General features: G+C 38.7%; 1 protein-coding gene across 3 annotated transcripts in view; it reads left to right on the top strand.

Moving 5' to 3' along the window:
- The first annotated feature begins 1,528 nt into the window (after positions 1-1,528).
- Positions 1,529-23,291, top strand: part of LOC145999608 (uncharacterized) — a 39,430-nt gene continuing 17,667 nt past the window's right edge. For all 3 annotated transcript variants that reach the window (XM_083136669.1, XM_083136668.1, XM_083136671.1), the window contains exons 1-2: positions 1,529-1,792; positions 14,719-14,871. In XM_083136669.1, the coding sequence (XP_082992795.1) occupies positions 1,616-1,792; positions 14,719-14,871 (330 nt within the window). In that variant the 5' untranslated portion in view covers positions 1,529-1,615. The remainder of the gene's footprint in view (positions 1,793-14,718; positions 14,872-23,291) is intronic.

Below are 23,291 nucleotides of genomic sequence, written 5' to 3'. Positions count from 1 at the left end.
TGGGGCCGTTTACCCACCATACCCCTCCTGAATAACATTGACATTTATATTAATCAACAGATTTTGATGTTTTGCATAATATAAAATTAGTTGCAGCTTGCGGAAAACACAAATAACTGAGATATTCGATCATAAAGTATGACCAGCAAAAGCAAAAACCTGCCTTTTTGGAGTGCTTCTGCCGCTTGTTATTATTAAAACCCTTTGTATGCACACTCAAATAGCAAAAGAACAAGTCGATAATAACTATTGGTACCAAACCTAACCTAACTATGTAAAATTATACTTGCTGTTGTAGAATGTCGTTTTGGGTGCTACATTCAATTGCGCAAAACTTTCAGGCTCTTATTGGTAAAGAAACACTTTATTTCACAGTGGCACATTTTCGCGAGCTAAAATCAACTGAAAACGTTCACAAACAACAAAATATTCATATACCATGCAAAACCTTTCACATTCTATAGAGGGTGTACACAGGGTCAAGGGTGCCAAACTCCACAGTATGTGTTAACAGACGTAAATCGAAATCGAACCATGTAAAAATTACATACGTAGCATGATGAAATCGCAATAAAACAAAAGGAACTTGGGCCCCAAAATCACTATAAATTGGGTATTTATGAAAAAATGTGGGGGTTATACGGATATATCACTGCCTCACATAACACACCCATATCAACATGTTTCAAGAAGCTTGCACTAAAATATCATAAACTATTTAATGTAAAAAAAACAGTGCATTAATTACAACCCCTCACAGAAGAGGTTTATTGAGAAATATTAATCTGGCTAGGTCTAACATTGCATTTAGAGGGGTGTAGGGGTAAATTTACAGCCAAAGTAACTGTAAAATGGGCATTTGTGAAAAAATGTGGGGTTTGTGCTGATAAATCACTGCCTCGCAGTACATACCCATATTAACATGTTGCATATTGCTGGAATCTTGCACTAAACAATCATTACGCCAATGCTAAGGTTTCTCTTACAGACATTTCTTTCGTCACAGCTCCTCTTCCATTTTTCAGTATCATAATTTTATACTCTAGTTATTGCATTATTGATTCAACTGTCTTGTCTACTCACTTTCGGCGAGTTTGTATTTTGCAGTTTTCAATATAATTTTATACTCCAGTTATTGCATTATTATCATTATTGATTCAACTGTCTACTAACTTTCGGGAGTTTGTAAAAGGATTTCACCTGAAAATGATATCAATCCGACAAATTATTCACACACTTCTTTATAATTAACATATATTCAATTGATATACAGAATAAGACAACAACAAACAACACGCTTCGGTATCTGATCTTCATTTGTTTACATGACGATTGCGCGAGGCCCCTTAATTAGGATTTCATCATCACTTCCGGTGCTAGTCCTGTCCTATGTGGAAAAAGAAATTTCGCATCCCGGCCGCCCGTAATTCGGGTTTACACACAAAGAAATATCTATTCCGAATTTCCATCACGTTCACCACGACCTGTGATGGAAGCAATGAAATAGTGAACTTACGGATCACAGGCTACTAACCGATGTCAACAAAGAAAAACAAAAGACAATTCTTGTTTTGCATTTTTCACTGAAAATATGATATTTTTGTGAAAGTTTGAAATGAAGGGACCCAAATTACTGAATATAAATTTTTATCAGCACACAGAAATCGGAGAGAATTACCATGATTTATGTCGGCTTTGCTTGATGAACACTAGTTCGAAATTGAACTTTTGTTTAGATGAAGGACAACGACGAGATATTCAAGGGAAGATATTAAAATGTCTATCCCTGAATGTGAGTATATTTTGGTAGTAGTTTACTATTGTTTGGACAAATTTATTCAAATTTACAGGAGAAACTACTTACGGAAGTGAGTTTCTGTAGACTTTTTAAAGTTCGTGGAAGTGATTTCTCCCTTCGTTCACCTTATTCGGCCGGTAAATCATGTATTTATCGACATTAATGTGTCTCCGATTCACAAACGCTCTTGTCTCCATTATATTCGACTATGTGAAACAAATGTTCCGTGCGTTCTATGACGTAACCCCCGGTCAGTGTTTTCAAACTCGCCATTGTTTTGCCAGAACTTGACAATTTTAACTATGTTTGCCTAACCAGTAACAGTGTGGTATAGTGAAAACACATTTCACTCGTTTATTTCTTAATAATTTACATTTGTACGTTTTATACATAGCGGAACATTTTTCAGTAACATTATAGTATAAGGGAAACGGATTTCTTCAAATTTACAGGAGAAAGTACTTACGGAAATCATTTTCTGTAGCGTTGTGGAAGTTCGTGAATCTAGTTTTGATCCATTTTAATGCGAAAACATGTTGCTTTCTGTGAAAATCTCTGTCCTATATGCTGTTTTTGCTGCCGCCATTTGCTTGCTGCACGAGAGTACAATGTTCCGTGTGTTAAGATGACGCAACCCCCCAGTCAGTGTTTCAGCCTCGCTGTGTTTTCACTAGAATATGATGTGTTGAGTATTTTTTTTATACTATGCTTGCCTAACCTAACTTAACCTAACCTAACCTTACGGAAAATGGTTTTTGGGCCGTAAATGGTTTTTGGGGCTAACATCAATGGTTTTTGGGGCTAAAGTCAATGGTTTGTGGGGCTAACGTTAATGGTATGTGAGGCTAACGTCAATGGTTTGCGACGTATTAGCATAATTTCAAATCTGGGCACGAAAGTAGGTATTTTCTGGTGAACGAGGTTGACACTGCATAAAACACTTGCACAACACGCCCATAACCAGTATGCTATCGCCTGCCATAATGTGTTACAGAATCGAAATAACAAGTAACAGTAAGTACTCGTAAATGTAAGAAATAGACTTTATCTTGGTTAGAAATGCATTATTTCACCTTAGGAAATGTTCCACATTACAAAATAGTACGTTATCAATGTAAGAAATATGATTTATAGTTGTTTCCCTTATACTATAATAGTACCCATTTTTCAACTTGGGATTATGTTTTTTCACTGAAAAAAGCGTAGTTTTTCACATTATAAGTATTTATTGGTCGTTGCTAATTCGCTGTTGTTACACACATTATGGTTTGCAAATCTTGACTCACATTGTCTATCGTCAGCTGATATGCAGTGCTTCCAAACTTATGAATCGAAAAATGCCGTACAAACTATTCACAAAAGGTTTTTAAGCTAAAATTGATCCACAAACTATTCACGGAAGGTTAGGTTGAGTTAGGTTAGGCAAACATAGAAAATTAAATTCGAAAGAAAAAGCCCCCTGTTTCACTTTCACTACACTTAAATGTACTGCATGGTACCGGCTTGCTTAAAAATTTCATGCACTCTTCTCTCTAGTGGAAAATTTCTTTTGAAGAGGTACTCCGATAAGTAGCCCGTGAAGTGATATTTCTTGCTACCAAACATTGGGATGGAATGTTGGACATTATGTCAAAGCTCTCTCTATGTTTTGAGAATTAATTCGTAAATTGTCGCCTCTCATTCTTTGCAAGTTTTCTTGATAGATATGTCCACTTGCAGCTGGGTCGATGAACTCCACACTGTGGTTAACTCTGAGGTGTGTGTAGCCTGCTCCCTGCAAGTTGATATATGCTTTCGAGCAATCCGATATTATAATTGTTCCAGGAAGGATGAATTGTCGTATTACTTGCAGCAGAGTTTGTTCGTTGCGATTTTCTACAGGAACCATGAAGAAACGTTCACTGTTCTCTCTTTCAATTCGTCCGAACACCCACTGCCCCCCAACTGGACGTGCCCTTCTATTTAAACGTGTCTTTGCCTCTTCGAGCTTTGCTTCATCCACTTCTACAACCACTCCCTGACCTCCTATTGGTCTGGATTTTGCAATTACCCATTCCTCGCACACTTGTCTGCGGTGGTTTGACCAGTCCACAATTGTAGCTCGACAGATGTTCAGTTCAAATTCTATGAATTCTTGTCTTGGGTAGGGCAACAACAACCAAAGCTTACAAAATTTCACGATCTTTGGTACACTGACTTTACTTTGTCCTATAAATTTACCCTTTCTTGCAGAATTTCTAAATCCACATGGAAATCTTTTGTGCATTAATTTACCATGCCCCTGGACTCTTTTCATACAGATATACATCCACTTCCCATCTGGTCCAATATGTAGCTTACACATACTAGAATATTTAGGACATTCCATTTCTTCCTTCACAATTCCATGTTCAATTAAAAAATCTCGTGGGTCTTCAATATCCAGGAACATTTTCACAATGCAACCTTCACACGTCTTCTTGTAAAACTACCGCGTGGTTGCTACACTAACAGGGGGTTACATAATCGAACGCACGGAACATTTGATTCAAGTAGTTGACGGTAATGGTGGCAAGAGCTATCGTACAATGAAGATCCATTAATGTCAAAAATTACATGATTTACCTGCCGAATAAGTTTAACGAAGGGAGAAAACACTTTTCCGAACTTCCTATAGTCCACAGAAACTTAATTCCGTAAGTACTTTCCCATCTTTTGTCCTGCAAATTTGAAAAAATGTGTTTTCACTATACCATTCTGTTACTGCCTAACCTAACCTTGCGTGCATGTTTTGTGGGGCTATTGGAATGGTGTGTGGGGCTACACATGCATGGTTCGTGGAGCTATTTATGAATGGTTTGTGGGGGCTATCTGTACATGGTTCATGGGCCTATCCGTTAATGGTGTGTGGGGCTACACATGCATGTTTCGTGGAGCTATCCCTGCATGGTTCGTGGGATCTTCCAACCTGGAAAAAAATACAAAATGAGTATCACCAAAGTAGGTATTTTTCGGTGAAGAAGGTTGCAACATTGCAAACCCACTGATCATCGACAACGCTAGTCAAGATTTTTCCGCCATATTGTGTGTGAGAGGAACGAACAATAATTACTCAATATGTGAAAAATTGAAGATATTTTCGTGAAAGAAGCGAAATCCCACCTTAAACAATGTTTTGCAATGCATAATAGGTAAGTAGGAATGTAAAAAATGACAAAATGAACGAGCGAAGTATGTTTTCCCTATACCATACTGTTACCCATTACTTTTCATTTATTAGTTTATGAACCTTTTTTTTAGTGTGGATAATAATTACCATTACCAATATTTTGGGGGCTTACGCAGCATCAAATCGAGGTGTGTTGCTGATCACATCACGTCCAAAATGCCCGAGATCTGGATTATGTAGGGCCCTGCACTAAATGTGCCTTTGTGGCATGGTGCTAAGTGCACGGGGAACTTTACCCTATCTAACCTTACCAATATTTGGGGTTCGGTATACATCAAACCATCACGCCATTAGTGCCAAGTTCCTTTTGTTTCATTGCAATTTTATCATGGTTTTCATTTTTTACATGGTTCGATTCAGATTAAGGTCTGTTAATACATGCTGCGGAGTTTTAGTATTACATACTGTGTTTCCTTGACACAGGTTTTCAACTTCTACATAATTCTGTACTTGCCTGCAGCCATTCGTTTACTATCATCATGACTACAAAGTGCCCCTCCTACAGTTGGGAGCTGAGAAGACTGCGAGTGCAGGGTGATGTTCGGGGTGAACGGGGAGGAAGCGTGGGGAGGGGAGCTTCGACTTAGTGTTCAATTTTTCAGTGTTGCCAGACATGCAGAAGTCCCTGTAGGAAAGGGTGAGAATCTGATAATGGAATCGGGACTTACAGTGTGAGGTGCAGTCTGGCGTTCGGAACCATTCGTGAACCTCCACGGATGATGTCAGTCACAGGACATCTCAAAGACCAACAACGGCATAGAAATTCACACTTCTTCCGTGTTTTTGGCAATAAATTTGTTTTAAAAATCGAATGAATGTTCTGGCGTGTGTGTATAAGTAAATGTATATGTATAGAGGAGACTATATCTAGTAAACTGGGTCGATGAAGGTTAACTATCAATAGAATTAACATGCAGCGAAAAGCAGGAAAGCCGGCTCGGGGGTTGAGCAAAGGTTTATTCAGAATTTTTTATTTGAGGGGTGTAAGTTTGTGTTTATGGGTGTGGAAAGGTATACTTAGAGCCAAAATGACCATAAATTTGTTCTTTTATAAAAATTGTGTGGGGTGTTAGGATGTAGTTGGTAGATAAATCACTGGGGCCGAGACAATACAACTTCATGTTCCATAATCTGAAAGTTGCAGAAAAGCGATGCTACGTACCAAATTGTAAATACAAACGAGAGAGAAAATGCACTATCCTGCATAAGTTAAAATTAATTGATCCTTGTGCAGGAAAGAAGTATTAACCTTTTAAGTCCCAAGGCCATTTTCACATGTAAGCCTGTCGGTCCCGAACTGATTTTGAGCAAAATGCAGAGTTTCAATTAAATGAGTGTAGATCGGAGACTAATTGTCCTAGAGAGATGAGTGATATACCGTTGTACGCGGAATGAACCAGAGATTCAGACGATATATAATTTATGCACATTTGGTGTACATATGGAGGGGGAAAGGGGGGAAATCCCCTGAAAATACTTTTTTGTTAAAAATGGGGTTTCTCCCCCCACCCCCCGAAAAAAAAGGATATGAAAAGTTCAAAATGCACATAGAAATTATCGCTGGCATGTAAGAAACAGAAAAATATTTGCATCATTGCCTTATGACCAATGTAACTTGAGTTGTACCCCCAAAAGGAATGGTCGGCACGCCACTGATTGAAGCTTCAAAATGCAGCGGTACCTTGAAATGACTTTAGTTCAGAGACTATTTGCCCTGGAGATATGAATGATATACCGTTGTACGCAGAATGAATCACAAATTCAGACGATATATAATTTATGCACATTTGGCGTACATATGTAGGGGGAAAGGGGAGAAATCCCCTGAAAATACATTTTTAAGAAAAATGTGGTTTCTCCCCCCCCCCCCCCCCTGAAAAAGGGATATGAAAAGTTCAAAATGCACATAGAAATTATCGCTGGTATGTAAGAAACAGAAAAATATTTGCATCATTGTCGTATGACCAATGTAACTTGAGTTGTACCCCCAAAAGGAATGGTCGGCACGCCACTAATTGAAGTTTCAAAATGCAGCGGTACCTTGGAATGACTATAGCTCAGAAACTAAATCCCCAAGAGATATGAAAGATATACGAGGGTCACTATTTATATTTTGAGCCTAACAATGAAAAAACAGGAATTTGGCATTGAAAACTGCTTTATTGTTTTTCGAAGTATTCTCCTTTATGGTCAGTACACTTTTGCATTCGTTCAAACCATTTGTCAAAGCAGTTTTTCCAATCTTCTTGAGACACTTCCATAATATGGTTCTTGAACGCATGAACGGCGCCTTCCGCCGACGAAAATCGTTGTCCACGCAATTTATTCTTGACATTCGGGAACAAGAAGAAGTCATTGCATGTGAAATCAGGACTGTACGGCGGATGACCCATCAATTCGATTTTTTGACTGTTCATAAAGTCGGTTGTTAGACTAGATGTGTGAACACACATCTGGCATTGTCTTGATGAAGAATGATCCGACGGCGTTTGTTTGTTTTCCGTATTTGACCGAAGACCTCTGGCAAACAAATTGTTGTGTACCATTCAGAGTTGACCGTTCTATGTTCCTCTAAAGGCACAGTTGCCACATGACCAGTTTTCCCGAAAAAAACAGGCGACTATTTGTTTCGATGTGCTTCGAGTGCGAACAACTTTTGTTGGATTGGGTTCATCTTGAAACACCCATACAGTCGACTGCTGTTTACGTTCCGGCTCATATGCATATATCCATGATTCGTCACCTGTTACAATCTTATATACGTCTTTTGAGCACCACGATTGTATTTATTGAGCATTTGTTTGCACCAATTGACGCGAGTGTCTTTTTGAGTTTTTGTCAAATTTTGTGGGATCCAACAAGAACATACCTTTCTCACAGCTAAATGATCATGTAATATTTTATATATGCTGGTGGAACTAATGCCTATGGTTGCCTCAATCTCACAGTATGTCACATGACGATCTTGCAGTATTAGGGTTTGCACAGCATCAATGTTTTCTTGAACAACAACTGATTTTGGACGACCTTCGTGAATGGCGGCCACGATTAAATTCGTTATACCAGCGTTTCACAGTGGCAGAGGATGGGGCTTCATCGCCAAATGTGGAAGTAAGTTGATCGATGCACTCTTGTCTTGATAATAAACGTCGAAAATCGTAAAAAATCATCGCACGAAAATGTTCACGGGTTAATTCCATTTTATTGTTGTCACGCAATCTCCAAGGCAACATAAACAACACAAATGAAGCTATTGACAAAACATTTGAAGTATGTTATGGTCAATAATGCCAGACGATTCCGAGCAAGCGTCAAATCGTGCCTAACTTCAATCAGTGTTGCCAAGGCTGAAAATATAAATAATGACCCTCGTACCGTTGTACGCAGAATGAATCACAGATTCAGACGATATATAATTTATGCACATTTGGCGTACATATGGAGGGCGAAAGTGGGGAAATCCCCTGAAAATTCTTTTTTTTAAAAAATGTGGTTTATCCCTCCCTGCCCCCCCCCCCCAAAAGGATATGAAAAGTTCAAAATGCACATAGAAATTATCGCTGGCATGTAAGAAACAGAAAAATATTTGCTTCATTGTCGTATGACCAATGTAACTTGTGCCTCAACTTCCAGAAGGAACAATTTTCCAGTGAGACTGAGCTCCATGGCACTTTGCCAAAGAAATTTGCAGTTTCTTCTATGAGCACTTTAATGCACAATGGATTGGTAGAGGATTGCAGTTCATAAAGTGGCCACCAAATTCACCGGACTGTACTGTGATCTACTTTTTCTTGTGGGGTTTTGTGAAGGGCCAGATGTATGTTACAAAGGTTCTAGATTTACGAGACTTACAGGAAAGCATTTGTGCTGCAATCAACAATCCACCATCTTTGAACATGGAGACAACTTTTTCTCAAATGACACCATTCCTTTAAGTTATCTTGCAACTTTATAAATTATAACTCAAAAGCTTTACATTTATGGCAAAATGTATGTTTGTGCAATTGTATAACCACTCGTCTCCTAAACTACGAAATATGTTTTTAAAATTTTACTGCTACATTGCACACCAACAAATTCTCTACAATGACAGTTTAGTTCTTTATACTCCGAAAATGCATTCTTGACAGTTTTGGAAAAAAAAAAAAAAAAGAGCATGGCATAGAGCACACAACATGAGGAAAGTCAGTGTTTCATTCACCATCTTGAAACACATTGTCCGATATCACTCACATGTAATACCATTGCAGTTTATCAAGTTTTTTAGCTGCATAAAATGTTATGATTACTAAATAGATTCCTTGTCCTTCTTTGTTCATCCACCCCACCCATGCTCCTCTTAAATCGTGCATTATATTTTGATAATTGTACTGTCAAAGTATAGTGCAAGTAATTTCATAATGTTCCTGTAAGTTTCATGCACAAAGTTTAAAAATGTCAAAATATGAAAGTATATGTATCCATTGTATTTACTTGAGTAACCTCACACCCACCATTAAAAATAAAATGAAATTGTGGTAGATTATGAGTGTGCATGACTTATATTGGTATAGAGCTGTGCATGACTTATATTGGTATAGAGCTGTGCATGAATTATATTGGTATAGAGCTCCTAACCACAAATAATGTTTATCCTACATAGACAAGCAACCCATAATATTCAATCAGTGCTCTGAACTGGAGGGAGGGAGGGGGCACTGTCTCAGTGCATGGCATTGGAAAGAAAAAGGAACATGAAAAACATTTGCACATCATCTATATTTGAGAACTGAAAAGAATTGTTTAAAAAGGGTTCCGGTTTAATTACAACACAATTAACTTTATTCTACTTTCACAACATTTCACTAATATGTACTCAATTCTCCCTTGTAATGTTTTATACATGCAAAAATTTTGGTACTTATCCGATAAGGCCCGAACACCTGTCACTCGTTTATTTCCTTAATTTATAGTTATGCCTTTTTCCATAAAATAGTGTCAACTTTTCATATTACGAGTCTTCCTTGTTCTGCTTGGGTAACAGACAATATGGCGTGCACTCATCATGGATCATCGCGCGTCGTGCTTGTGTTTTGTCGATTTGGAGTGGGTATGCAGTGTTTCAACCTTCTTAACTGAAAAATACCTACTTTCGTGTTCATTATGTCATCACAAACCATTGACGGATAGTCCCAAAAACCATTCACGATAGCCCCAAAAACCATCCATGATAACCCCACGAACCATTGACGGATAGCCCCAAAAACCATTCATGATAGCCCCATGGACCATTTCTGGCAAGGTTAGGTTGGGTTAGGTTAGGTAAGCATAGTTTAAAAAAAAAATCTCGTAAAAAAAAAGGCACGTTTGGAAACACTGGCTAGACCGCATGACTTTCGATGCTCGAGCCATCTACATGTACATAATGGAAACAACGGCCTAATGTTACAGAAGATGCAAGTTCCTTATGAGTCATTCCATGCCAAATCAACACAGATATGTGCAATTTCCAACCTGACCATCTCCGATCTTCATGAAATTCGGGGAGTTGAAACTATGCATGGAACTTAGTAACTATGAAAATTTTTAGTCTTGTGCGTCTTGTAATTGTTAAATTATTCAAGATCAAAGTTAGCATAAATTGCCCATTTTGAGCCCGCTTAGCTATACTAAATGTTCTGTAACTCCGCCACTATTTCGCCTAGGAAACTCAAATAAAACTTATTGTACAAGAAATTGAACAAGCTTTCCAGTGATATATAACAAGCCTACCTTTGGATAAAAATATAATTTTGTCACGGAACCTTGAACTTGAATATCTCAAAACATGTCATCACCAAAAATCATAAAAAAGAATATATTTAGTCCCTCATGCCATACTATAAAACATATCAAAAAATCATTCTGGGACTGCAATGGGATCAGAAGATACAAAATAATATATGTAACTATGTGACTGATAAAAGCCCCATTACATGAACTATGATGAGTCAAAAGTCCCTTAACACCGTCTACAAAATGTAAAGGAGTTATCCTGGTCATGAAAGAAATAGGTTAGGCACAGGGTGATCCCTAGCTGTGTGTGTGAAATGCAAGTCCGGCACATTGTTGACCGCCATATTGAATGTTGTTGACCGCCATATTGAATGCAACGCAAAAATTTCAAAGGAAAGGGTGTGAAGTGATATACAAATCAGGCTAGAACTTCACGACAAATGAAACAGCGAAGGTTTTTCCAAAGTATCTTTAACCAGAAGTCTTCTAACCATTTTCTCCTTTTCGAGGTGTTAAAAAAGAAGTATTATGAATGCTCCTAACGTGTTAGGAACTCGTCGAGATCACGTTGACATCTTGGGAGAGAAAGAAGTATACACACCATTGCATATGATTTTAATCAGCAACATTCACCAAATACTTTAATAGTGGAGAATATTGGGAAAAGTGTCTCAAACAATTACGTGACACTTGCTTTGTAATGAAAAATTCTTCAGTGACGAGGCTAATTTTTATGTTCACAGTAAAGTTAATAAAAAATATATGCAATACCTGTGATTTGATAATCTACAGTAGACAGATCCTAGCCGAATGGTTGTTGCTGGTAAGCTAATGATGTGGTATAGTGTATGGAGAACTGGAATGTTTGGTCCATATTCAACAACGGCACCTTAAATAGTAAGGGCTTCGTGGATGTGTTAAGTGAACAGGTTTTTCATCCTTACTTACGGGATATGGCACATTTCCAGAGTTTTGAAACAGGACAGCGTGTGATCACACTATGTGAACATTTTGGCAATTTCTTCGTGGCAAATTTCTAGGTAGATTGATGGGCAGACCGGCCTGCACATTCCCCAGATCTAACATCTTAGGAGTACTTTTACCTTCAGAAACATTTGAAGAAAATAGTGCATGCACTAAAAGTCCCTGATATTGACCATCTGAGAAAAGGCATAGTTGCTGCTTGCGATGATGTTGCACCTGCTACATTGCCAAATGTTCTATGTGAGTGTGAGAGACGTCAGCGAGTGTGCTCACAGGAAGATTGACAACACTATAATGTGCATATATCGTAAGTGAAAGATATGCGTATAACGTTTTGCTGCCTAAAAATAAGTTGGAAAAACCTTCCCTGCTCCATTTCTCGTGAAATTCTAGCCTGATTTGGTATATCACGTCACCCCCTTTCCTTTGAAATTTTTGCATTGAATTCAATTTGGTGGTCAACAATATGCCGGACCTGCGCTTGACACACACAGCTAGAGATCTCCCTGTGCCTAGCCTATTTCTTTCATGACCACAATAGGGCCTCCCCCATGGCTCAGTGGTAGCGTCATTCAGTGGCGAAGCTAAGGCGTAAATACTGGGTAGGCTGAAAAATCTGTTTATATTTTTTTATACAGCAGGTCCATGCGTCAATTCTATTGGTTGCAAAAGTATCAATTACTCTTTCCTTGAAGCCTTGATCAATAGAAAGTTCCTTAACCAGTTTTTTTCAATGGCTATTGTACTGAGAGAACTTAATCTTTCATTTATCATTGAATTACGGAGACATTTTTTTACTCTCTTGAGGGTGCACATACTTCTCTCAGAGGAAGCCCTTGTAACAGGGAATGTCAAGACCAACTTGATAAGTTGTGTTACTTCTTTGTAGATTGTTTGAAGATCATTGCTAACTATGAATTTTATGATGGTCTACAGGAGGTAAATGCTTTTCTTCATCAGCATAGATATTCTTTAATTCATTTTCTAATCGTTCTTTGTTGAAAAATGGATATGTGGACAGAAGGTTATTTGATTTCATCACTGGAAAATGTAGTTTATATCGCCCAAAGCTACTTTGGTCCAGCAATTCAACAAATTTTATCTTTTCAAGATCTCCAAAACGTATTTCCATTTGTACAGTCAGTGTGTCCAAGATTTCGTAGGTTAAGCATCTGAGAGCCACGAAGTCTTGTTCACTTACATTTATTTCACTGCAAATCCTCTTAGAGTTTTCAACCCATAATTTCACAGTATTATATTTTTATAACATAAATACACTATGTGACACACACGCACACAAAAGCACGCGCGCATGCACTTGAAGTAAATTAACATTCAACAATGCAGCGCGTGAACAACGCACTTTGCACAAGAAGACTAGAAGCACAACAGGTTGGTTCTGAGGCTAGCCGCTTTCACCCAGCTAATCGGCAGTCCCCTCCCCTTACCCTCCCCTCCCACCTACACAGGGCTCACGCTGTAGCTGCCTTTTAAACGCGAGGCTTTTCGTCAAAAGCCTCACAGTTCGGACCGAACGCGCTCTTCTCTTTCTGGCCTCACTGACGAGATATGTGGAAGGATCGGCGGAACCAAACGTTCGGATTACATAGTTTAATTCGTTTTAACGAACTTTGATTGTTACAGGCTACAAGAACATTTTAATTTCAACATTTTTTGGGTAGGCTAAGCCTCAAAAGCCTCATAGGAGCTTCGCCACTGGCGTCATTGCCTTGTAATCGAGGGATCCCAGCTTTGATACACAGTGGAGGCACAAGTGGTTCGGATCCCACTTTAAACTGTAGGCCTAGTCCTGATTAGCCTTACTGTGCATAAAGTGGACTTAAAACAACAACTCAAACCAGCAACTCATGACCAGAATAACTCCTTTACATTTTGATGGGGGTGTTAAAGGACTTTTGACTCATCATAGTTCATGTAATGAGGCTTTTATCAGTCACATAGTTACACATATTATTTTGTATCTTCTGATCCCATCGCAGCCCCAGAATGATTTTTTGATATGTTTTATAGTATGACATGAGGGACTAAATATATTTTTTTTCACGATTTTTGGTGATGACATGTTTTGAGATATTTAAAGTCAAAAGTCAAGGTCACGTGACAAAATTATATTTTTATTGAAATGTGGGCTTGTTATATATCACTGGAAAGCTTGTTCAATTCCCTGTACAATAAGCTTTATATGAGCTTCCTAGGTGAAATAGAGGCAGAGTTACAGAACATTTAGTATAGCTAAGTGGGCTCAAAAAGTGCAATTTATGCGAAATTTGACCTTGAATAATTTAGCAATTACACGATGCACGAAACTAAATATTTTCAAAGTTACTAAGTTCCATGCATAGTTTCAACTCCTCAAATTTCATGAAAATCGGAGATGGACAGGTTGGGGGCTGTGTTGATTTCCCATGGAATGACTCTTACGTAACAAGTGATCATTTGTTGTTCTGCATCACTCTATGGTGAAGTTTTCAGTTTCCGCGATAGAAAATACCTCCAAGAACTTCGAAAATGCTACAGAAACTGATTTCAGTAAGTAGTTTCTCCTATAAATTTGAAGAAATCTGTTCGGGCGATATCGGATAGTTACCAAAATTAATTGTAATGGTTGCTCGTCACAGGTGAAACTATGTCTTTTCCCCACATACGGAAGTGACTGATAACTAAAGTGCTACCACATTTCAAAATTATAAGCTTTGTTCAAGTATACTTCATCAATCAATGCAAACGTTTTATCTAAAAAATTTCATACAGTTTTTCTTTTTTGTTTCTTGGATGTATGTTTGTACAGTATTATTTCTGGCATGATTTGAGGAAAATATTCTGAAAAAACCACTGTGACTTGTACTACATTAATTATTTTGAATATTATAAGCTGAAAAATGTTATTTACCTACACAGTTTGTAAATACCCATGTCCCAACGCTACTTATGAATTCAATTTTCTCCATCTCAGGTTACAGAGGATGACAGTCTGCCAAAGTTTGTGTGTTGTTCATGTGTAGAAAAGCTAGAAGATTTCCAGGATTTCCACAACATGTGTCATGAATCTGAAGACCTTCTCAAGGATTACCTGTCGTCAGCAGAAAAGAGGAAGTCCAGTGTTAAGGTAAAGATAATTTTATACTTCAACAAATGGTGGCATATGGAAAAGACAAGTCAAACTTTATTTGTTCATTGCATGATAATAGATGCAGTTTAAAAATTAAAATGTGTACACTTGCTATTAGTAAGAATAGAATCATGTATTATTTCATGAAAGTGGGATGTGGGTTTCTGGACACTTGTGTATAAAATTGTTTTTTATTACTGTATTCTCAGCAATGTTTTGAATAGCAATGCATTTTAATGGATATAAGGGGTGACCAACCCTTTCCAGAGACATCTAAATGACAACCTCGCTTATGCATAGCAGACTAATGAGGCTCTAGCAGTTGAACCTGCAGCCAGCATAATCCTCTGTAGGAATTGTGTTGTGTCTTCCATGTGTGTTTGTGATTGTTCTTCATCCACTCCATGTTATCACCATTCATCCTCATCTTTGCAATTAACCAAAAGTGGCAGAAACATGAAGTAAAATAAATCTTCCATTCATTCATTTTTGTACAAAACATGGGCCTCATTGTAAATGAATGAAATATATATATATAGATATATAAAGGGTGACAAGAAATAACCTGTACAAAGTTTGGCGTATCCTGCCAAGAATGTAGTGTACCGTAGCCAAATAATTGTTGTGTTATTGGATTCTCCATAGTCTTTTGTAACTGTACTTGTTGTTTCAGCTTCATAGCGATTACAGTCTTTGTGTTTCAGACTGTCAACCAAACGCAGTGCAGTTTTTTAACTGTGGCGTCAGGGAAAGCGTCAATGTGAAATTGTTCGTTTGCTGGGTGTTCCAAAAATGACAGTCTCAGATGCAGTTCGGCGATTCAAGGAGCTCGGCCATGAAGACGACCTTCCCAGAAGAGGAAGAAAGCCTACCATCAACACGTCTCAGAACCGCAAGATCATCAAAAAGCGAGTTCAGGGAAATCCGAGGGTCTCCATGAGAAAAGTCGCCCGTGAGATCGGGATCAACCGCGAATCGGTGCGGCAAATGGCGAAAAAGAACCTCAACCTCAAGGCGTACAAGCTCCAAAAAGTTCAGCTTCACACGGACGAAATCAAGCGCCTGCGACTCAAAAGATGCCGCCCTCTGAAGTGCCGGGCCGCAGGTCAGCAATGGGAGTGCATTCTTTTCACAGAGGAGAAGCTGTTCACCGTGGAGCAGGCGCACAACCACCAAAACGACAGGACCTGGTCTGCAGAGGCTCCCGGTACCTCAGCCATCGTCCAACACCGCCAAAATCTGCAGTCGGTCATGGTGTGGGGCGGAATTTGCGCAAGCGGCAAGACGACCCTGGTTTTCGTGGATCAAGGGGTCAAAAGCAACCAAGAAGTGTACCGCCGCGACATTCTCGAGAACGTCGTCCTTCCGTGTGCCCAGCAGCACTTCGGCGATACACAATGGACATTCCAGCAAGTATCCGCTCCGGCCCACAGGACGAAAATGACGCAAGCGTGGTGCAGAACCCATTTTCCAGACTTCATCGCATCGACGGAATGGCCGCCCTACTCGCCGGACCTCAACCCAATGGACTACAGTCTGGGGTCGATTTTGGAGGCCAGGGTATGTGCTAAATGCCACCACAGTTTGGAGTCGCTGAAGCAATTGCTGCGTCATGAGTGGAACCGATTGTCGCCCGAGGACCTGCAGCCCCTCGCCCAACATTTCAAAGCCCGTTTGGACCTCTGTATCGCCGCCCAGGGAGGCCACTTCGAAACCAGTTGAACATCTTGTTCCTAAGGTCCCATGTCATTGTTCTTCAGTGTTGTTTTGCTCAATTGTTTCGGTTTAATAACTTTATGATCACAAACATTAGTACGGGTTATTTCTTGTCACCCGATATATAACCTGGACTAAATATTGCAATATTTAAAAATATCATTTAAAATTCAATGAAGTTACTCAAATTGCACGACATTCATAAATATTTTACCCAAAGTGTCTATGTCACTGCACTCATCATAATAAAATAGTAATAATGGAGTGGATAATAAAAATGCCATATTCAGTGTTCCATCTTCTAACAAGTGTCTTCACCAGGAACTTTGTAAAATTAGATTGGAAGGCTAACTTGGAGGACAAAAGCAGTCTTGTGTAAACACTTTCCTGATAAAGATCTTTGTTTAGAAGATCTAAACACTGAACTTTCTTTTTATGAAACACTCCCAGTATGTCTTGCATTTTATGTAGCAAGATCGGATAACATACAGTGGAACCCTAATTTTAATTTCTTAATATTATTTTTTCCCACCTTTTAAGTTCTGTACTAGTGTCCCCCGAGGAATGTTTATTCTAATTTACACTGTAAATACAATAACTGTTATGAATTTTCTGACTTGAAGCACCATGAAAAGTTCATATACAGCACAGACACAATAAACCGAAGAAGTAATTAAACAATTCATGTGTCGACCAGCCCATGCTCTTTCTTATCCTATTAATACATCTATTATATAATAGCCAGCAGCCCGTGGCAGGTTGGTTAGCACATCGTACTACGATGCCAGGAGTCCCGGGTTCTTATCCTGTCCTAGGCATGGGCAAAAATGGCATCATATCATCACTCATACCCATCTTCGCAATTAGCCAAAAGTGTCAGAAAAGTGAAGTAAAATAAATCGATCAATCAAGTATTAAATGGATATTTTTGAATCTGTAAATGTAATTTCGAGTAGCCATTTTTCTTGGGATTTCTGCACAGTGCCAGAGAAAGTTGTCTGTTGTGAAATATGTGAGGATCATTTAAAAAAGAAGTGAATACATGCTCCTACCTGACTACTTATACATGGTAAGTCAAAATGATGGACGCGATTTCAGACATTTATTCTGTGAAATATAATAAACAAATGTTATTGTGAGACATGTGCTAAGAAAGGTAAACTGTCCAAGTTTTTTTCAAACAAGTCATAAGTGTTCTATGTGAGCACCTCGTGTAACACAGCACACAGCAAGCCGATAGTCTATCTCCTGCCAAACCTTGTGTAGCATGTTGAGGTCAATATCAGCAATGGCTGCTGTGATGCGGGCACGCAGGCCATCCAATGTTGTTGAAAGTGGTGGTACGTAAACATGATCCTTGACAAAACCCCACATGAAGAAATCACATGTGGTCAAGTCGGGAGAACGAGGTGGCCAATTGCAACAAATACAGGCCTTCAGCCCGTTGCCAAGGCACGCGACACACCGGCTCGGTCCCCTCGAAAGACCAAGACCGGGCGTCGCTGCCTACCATTTTTCTTTCTGTCATAAAATATATATATATATGCCACGATTACGCTCAGTTCCTGCAGGTCATGAGAGTCTGCATCCCAAAGTGCGGGTAAGGGTCTGCTTTCGAATAATAATAATAATATTAAAAAATATGCTTACTTAACAAAGAACCTTAACTCTAAAGTAAGGTAACCTTCCTTATGCTTAAACTTCCATCGTGATCGCACCCGCATCCCACTGACCAGTGAGGATACGCATGGGGGTCGCGAGCGAAATCAGCATAATCTAAACTGACATCTTACAGATTGATAAAGCCTCCGCCTCACTGACCAGTGACGGTAGAACACCTCATCAAACCAAAAGGAGGCCAGTTAATTTGTACTTATGAACCAAATTTACTCTGGAGGAAATACCCATTAATGATTACAAAATTTATTTACATTCTCAAATTTCCAATAAACATTCCAAAAGTTAACATGAGAGAAGGTTCTCCGTTTAAACCTTAATCAACGTATTCACAAATCCCAACATAGTTAAATTAAATGAAAAATATACAAACTTCTGATCAAAAGAAAAACTACAACAATGCCAAAATAAAATTAAGATCATAACAACTTCCATAATATAGTCAAAACTTTCTATTGAGTAGACATAAAACCCAGAGAGCACACACTCTTATATTACATGTCCATATCCCATCATAGAACTAACACAGCTGTAACTGGGTTTCAATAAACAGGTGACAATTTATTCACTTTCTAATTGTCGAAAAAAATTACTCGTAACCAAAACCAAAGAAAAATTTACATAACACGTATCCGTAAATTCCTATTCTTGCTTTTGTCATATTTTCACATCTACATTATGTTCTATAGAACTCATGAGGTAAACTTCCATCTTCAGGGTCAACCTCTAAAAACATTCATAATTAAAATATATGGGGAGCCTTTCTCTACCCTTTATCAATGCCATATCTTGGCCACTAATCACAAATGTCCACGTAGAATTCCTTAACAACGCCGTTGGCTACTCACATTACAAAAGCAAAACAGTAGACTTTTACATAAATGATTTCTAGAAAAACTTATATTCGACCGGTCACCTATTATAGCTGTTTCAAAAATACATCTAATATAAACCTAAATAAGAGAAACCAATATACTTTACTTAACGTTCCGGATACTCAGACTTTAAATGGACATGTAAACTATATAGGCTATGAGATTTAAAAGGCACCCTCTGACCAGAGGTATGCTCTTGGATTAATGTAAATAAAGAAAGAAATATTTATTTAATTGAATTCAGAATGATTTAGAATAAAATATTAACTCGACGAGAAGGATGTATATCTTTGATGAGCCTAATTTATTTAACTTGAATTTACATCGGAGCCACACTGACCAGTGACAACTCCAACAGAATTTACGATTTATGAACGATACCAAATTTTAAATTATTAAGATTAAATATTTATATATGAATCAAATTATTTATATGCCCGCTAAATCCTCTTTAAGGATCATGCTGACCAGCACTAATCCTGAAAGGCGGCTTACGGAAAACCTCGGACATTGTGGACCAGCCACTCCCCACACAAAGCCCATATTCTCCCAGCCCTAGACCTCGACAAGCGATTTAATCACCTAAAGATTCCTGAATATACTGATTATTTTGCCAGCGAAACAGCTGGTATTTATACTCGCGGGATTACGCAATTCTATTCCCTGAACAAAAGATTTGAACATATGGAAAGTTATTTTTAGCTTTAACAATTACCCCTTCCAAAAAGGCATATCAAGAAACACAATGCAGCAAAAATTTACTTACAAAACCGCGCAGTGCCGACCGAAAAAGAACCCATTGTTGATAAGAAAGAAAAGAATGCCAGCTTCAACTTGCTTTGTGTTCTTTTTCGCTTGGCAGAAACTGCGTTACAATTTTAACAAGGAACGAAATATGCATACAAAAAGATTAGAACTCCTAAAGAATTTATACGAGGGCTGTCAAAAATAAAAATGAAAGTCAAGAAAATTTACCAAAATTTCTTGATCATAACACAATGAAGGAGAGGTCGATCCTTGGGAGATGCACAGCTTATCCAACATTGTTCCAATGCCCCATTGAGATGGTCCCAAATGCTGCCATGGTAATGCGTAGGGGCACCATCCAATTGGAGAATGAAATCTGCGCTATCCTCTGCAAGCTGTGGAAGGAGCCATAGTTGCAGCAAATCAAGGAAAACAAGTCCTGTCACAGTACGTTCATGGAAGAAAAAGGGCCCAATAATCTTTTCATGGGAAATGGCACAAAAGGCATTCACTTTGGGAGAATTGTGTTCGTGTTCCACAAATTCATGGGGGTTAGCAGTTCTCCAAATCCTTATGTTGTGTCTATTCACTCTCCCTGAAAGTTGAAAAGTTGCTTCATCACTGTAAATTAACCTCTCAGAGAACCCAACTGTTTTCATTAATACGAGGAAATCAGCACAGAAGGACGCACGCAAAGCATAATCAGTGTATGTTAAGGCTTGAACTAGTTGCAAGCTGTAGGGTTTCATTTGTAAATGTTTCCGCAGAACCTGCCAGACAGTTTTCTGTGGAAGTTGAAGTTCTCTCACTGCCCGGTAGGTAGACTTCTGTGGACTCTGCACGAAACATGTTCACACTCGTTCCACTGTCTCTTCCCCAGTTGACGGATGGCCAGTCGATTTTCATTTACAGATGCAGCCCGAATCTCTGAAATGTTCATACCACTTACGAATGGCCTTCCCCGTAGGTGGTTCTCTCTGATATTTGGTACGGAAATGCCATTGCACACTAATCACAGACTTGTTCACATGATAATCAAGCACACAGAAAGATCTCTGTTCTCCAGTCAACGCAATTTTCCTGCTTGCTGTTGACTCCTAGTGGTAGAAAGTGGAAACACTGCATGGAAACTAAACTTTGAAAGTTAACTTTTCGAAGCGCATGTCTCACAATAACATATGTTTATTAGATTTCACAGAATAAATTTCTGTAATCGGGTCCATCATTTTGACACCCTGTATTATTGTGGGGGATGAAATTACTGCATAGTCTTTGGCCAAATATATCACATTTTGCCAAAAGTTCTGGCAATAATCTCATGCTGTCAGCAGAATCGTTTTTTTCTAGAGATGGGTCAGATTAATCGGTGCACTATTGGTATCGGCTCGATACAGGCATATCGGTTTATCTATAAAATCACCGATAATTTTACAGCATCCAATGTATCTATAAATATCTAATAATGTATTGCAATATTCTGCCATTTTCTTATAATTTTTTTGGGATATAAACATACAATCTCCATGCCCTACTTTTGTTGAAAGTAAATGTCTAAATATGCATCTTCTTTTGCATTGCAGTCATGTGGTAACACACTTATTAAGGAGATGAATGAACCATTTAGATTCTTCAAGGATCATTTAAAATTTTCTATGGGATCAGTTGAACATTGGTTATCGGTTTTGGTAAATTTCATATCAACTCATCCCTAATTTTTCTATATATCACTGAAGTACCAACCTATGATGTGCACTATGTCATTGACGTCACTGTAGTGGATCTCCTAGCACTTCCAAAGCAGTAGGCCCACTAAATTTGTACCATGGCTCTTTGGGCTATGGTGCAGCACTATCAGATGTCTACCTAGAAGTTTTTTTGTAATTTCTGACATATCACTGGACATGTCCAGCAAGTTCACCAGGGGTCCCAAGTGCGAATCCTGGTCTGGGCATGGATGTTTGTGAGTGTCCATTCATCAATTTCATCATATCATCACTCGTGCTCATTTTTCAAATTCATCAAAAGTGGCACAAAAAGCAAAGTAAAATATAGCAATTCAATCAATCAATCAATATCCAGAAAGTTACTGTAATACCCACTGTTCACAGTGGCAAAGTAGAATAACCTTGTAGTTGTAGGCAACGAGATGCACCACCTAAATGTTGCTGGGTGCTTGTCTGAACTTTCACAGTGTTAGCAAATTAGTATCGTGAACCACTGTTGGATATGGAAGTGCTTCATCACTACAAGTCCTCTGTGACAAGCATTTCTTCCCATACAATTTGAATTTTTTGAATTTTGATGAACAGAATTAGTTCTTTTCATGTGAACATTGTTTAAGAGTGCACAATAAGGCTTCAGTCAGTATAGTGCTGCCACTAGATGTCAGTCTGAGGATATTTGACATGTCATGGGTAAAGGCAGGAATACATAAAGTCATTATTTGATTCCATGATTCATAGATTACTACCAATGGCAAAAGGGGGCATTTTGTTAATCACTTTTTTAAAGTGCTCTCTGTTTTTTTGTTACATTAAAAAGTAAAGCTATCCCTTGCATCCTTCACTGTGCCATGAATGCATATTGAAGTTGCAGAGGTAGGTCCCAGGTATTTCAGTCTGTCATAGGCCATGTCCAAATTGGCAAGTGCTCCGTCCCATAGCTTTCGTGTGCCAGGCTGCCAGGTGCAGGGCCACAGTGAGTTGAAGCGTGCACCTGTCACACCTTCCACCTCTCCCCTCCAACTCCACCTATGCTGCCAATTCAGACAACATCGGTAGGCAGATTTCAAGGGTGGAATGTTGCTCAAGGCAACATCTGCTGCCGATTCAGATGCAGCCATAGTCAAGGTGATGTCATCAGCATGAGGTTGTAGCCAGTGCCTCCCCCCTCCCCCAGTTTCACCAGAACCCCTTAGATTAGGTTGTGTGAACCCTGGAGCTGGGATGTTGCCTGAAAATTCCCACCTGAGATCACTCGCACTGGGAATCAACTACACTTTCTGTAAAAACAACCCATGCAGCCTTCTAACTAAGTCCCATAATTGCTATAGAGCATGGGTTCCCAGAATACATTGTGCTGCGCCATGGTGTACTCTAGCAGACAAGATATCAATTTCTACATTAGTGTGTGTGTTCATTGTAGCATCTGACGTAGAAAAAATATTACTGAGGAGTCATGATACTGACTGAAAGTCTTCATACCAAGTAAATGCCAACAAATAAACAGTGCAGATGCAATCTTGTGTTGTGTGGTTATCTTCATTCAATGTTGAGGGATGCCTGGGAACACTGAAGCAGCCTTGCTTTGTTTGTGGCTTCTAAGCTGCACAATTAGGATAGTGATGTCTGTATTAATATTGCAATAGCAATATCATAAAATTTATGTACCTTATGATTGTAT

Source organism: Lepisma saccharinum, chromosome 15 (assembly GCF_977018435.1).
Source record: "Lepisma saccharinum chromosome 15, izLepSacc3.1, whole genome shotgun sequence".
NCBI classification, from domain to species: domain Eukaryota; kingdom Metazoa; phylum Arthropoda; class Insecta; order Zygentoma; family Lepismatidae; genus Lepisma; species Lepisma saccharinum.
This window is presented reverse-complemented; position numbering and strand designations above follow the sequence as displayed.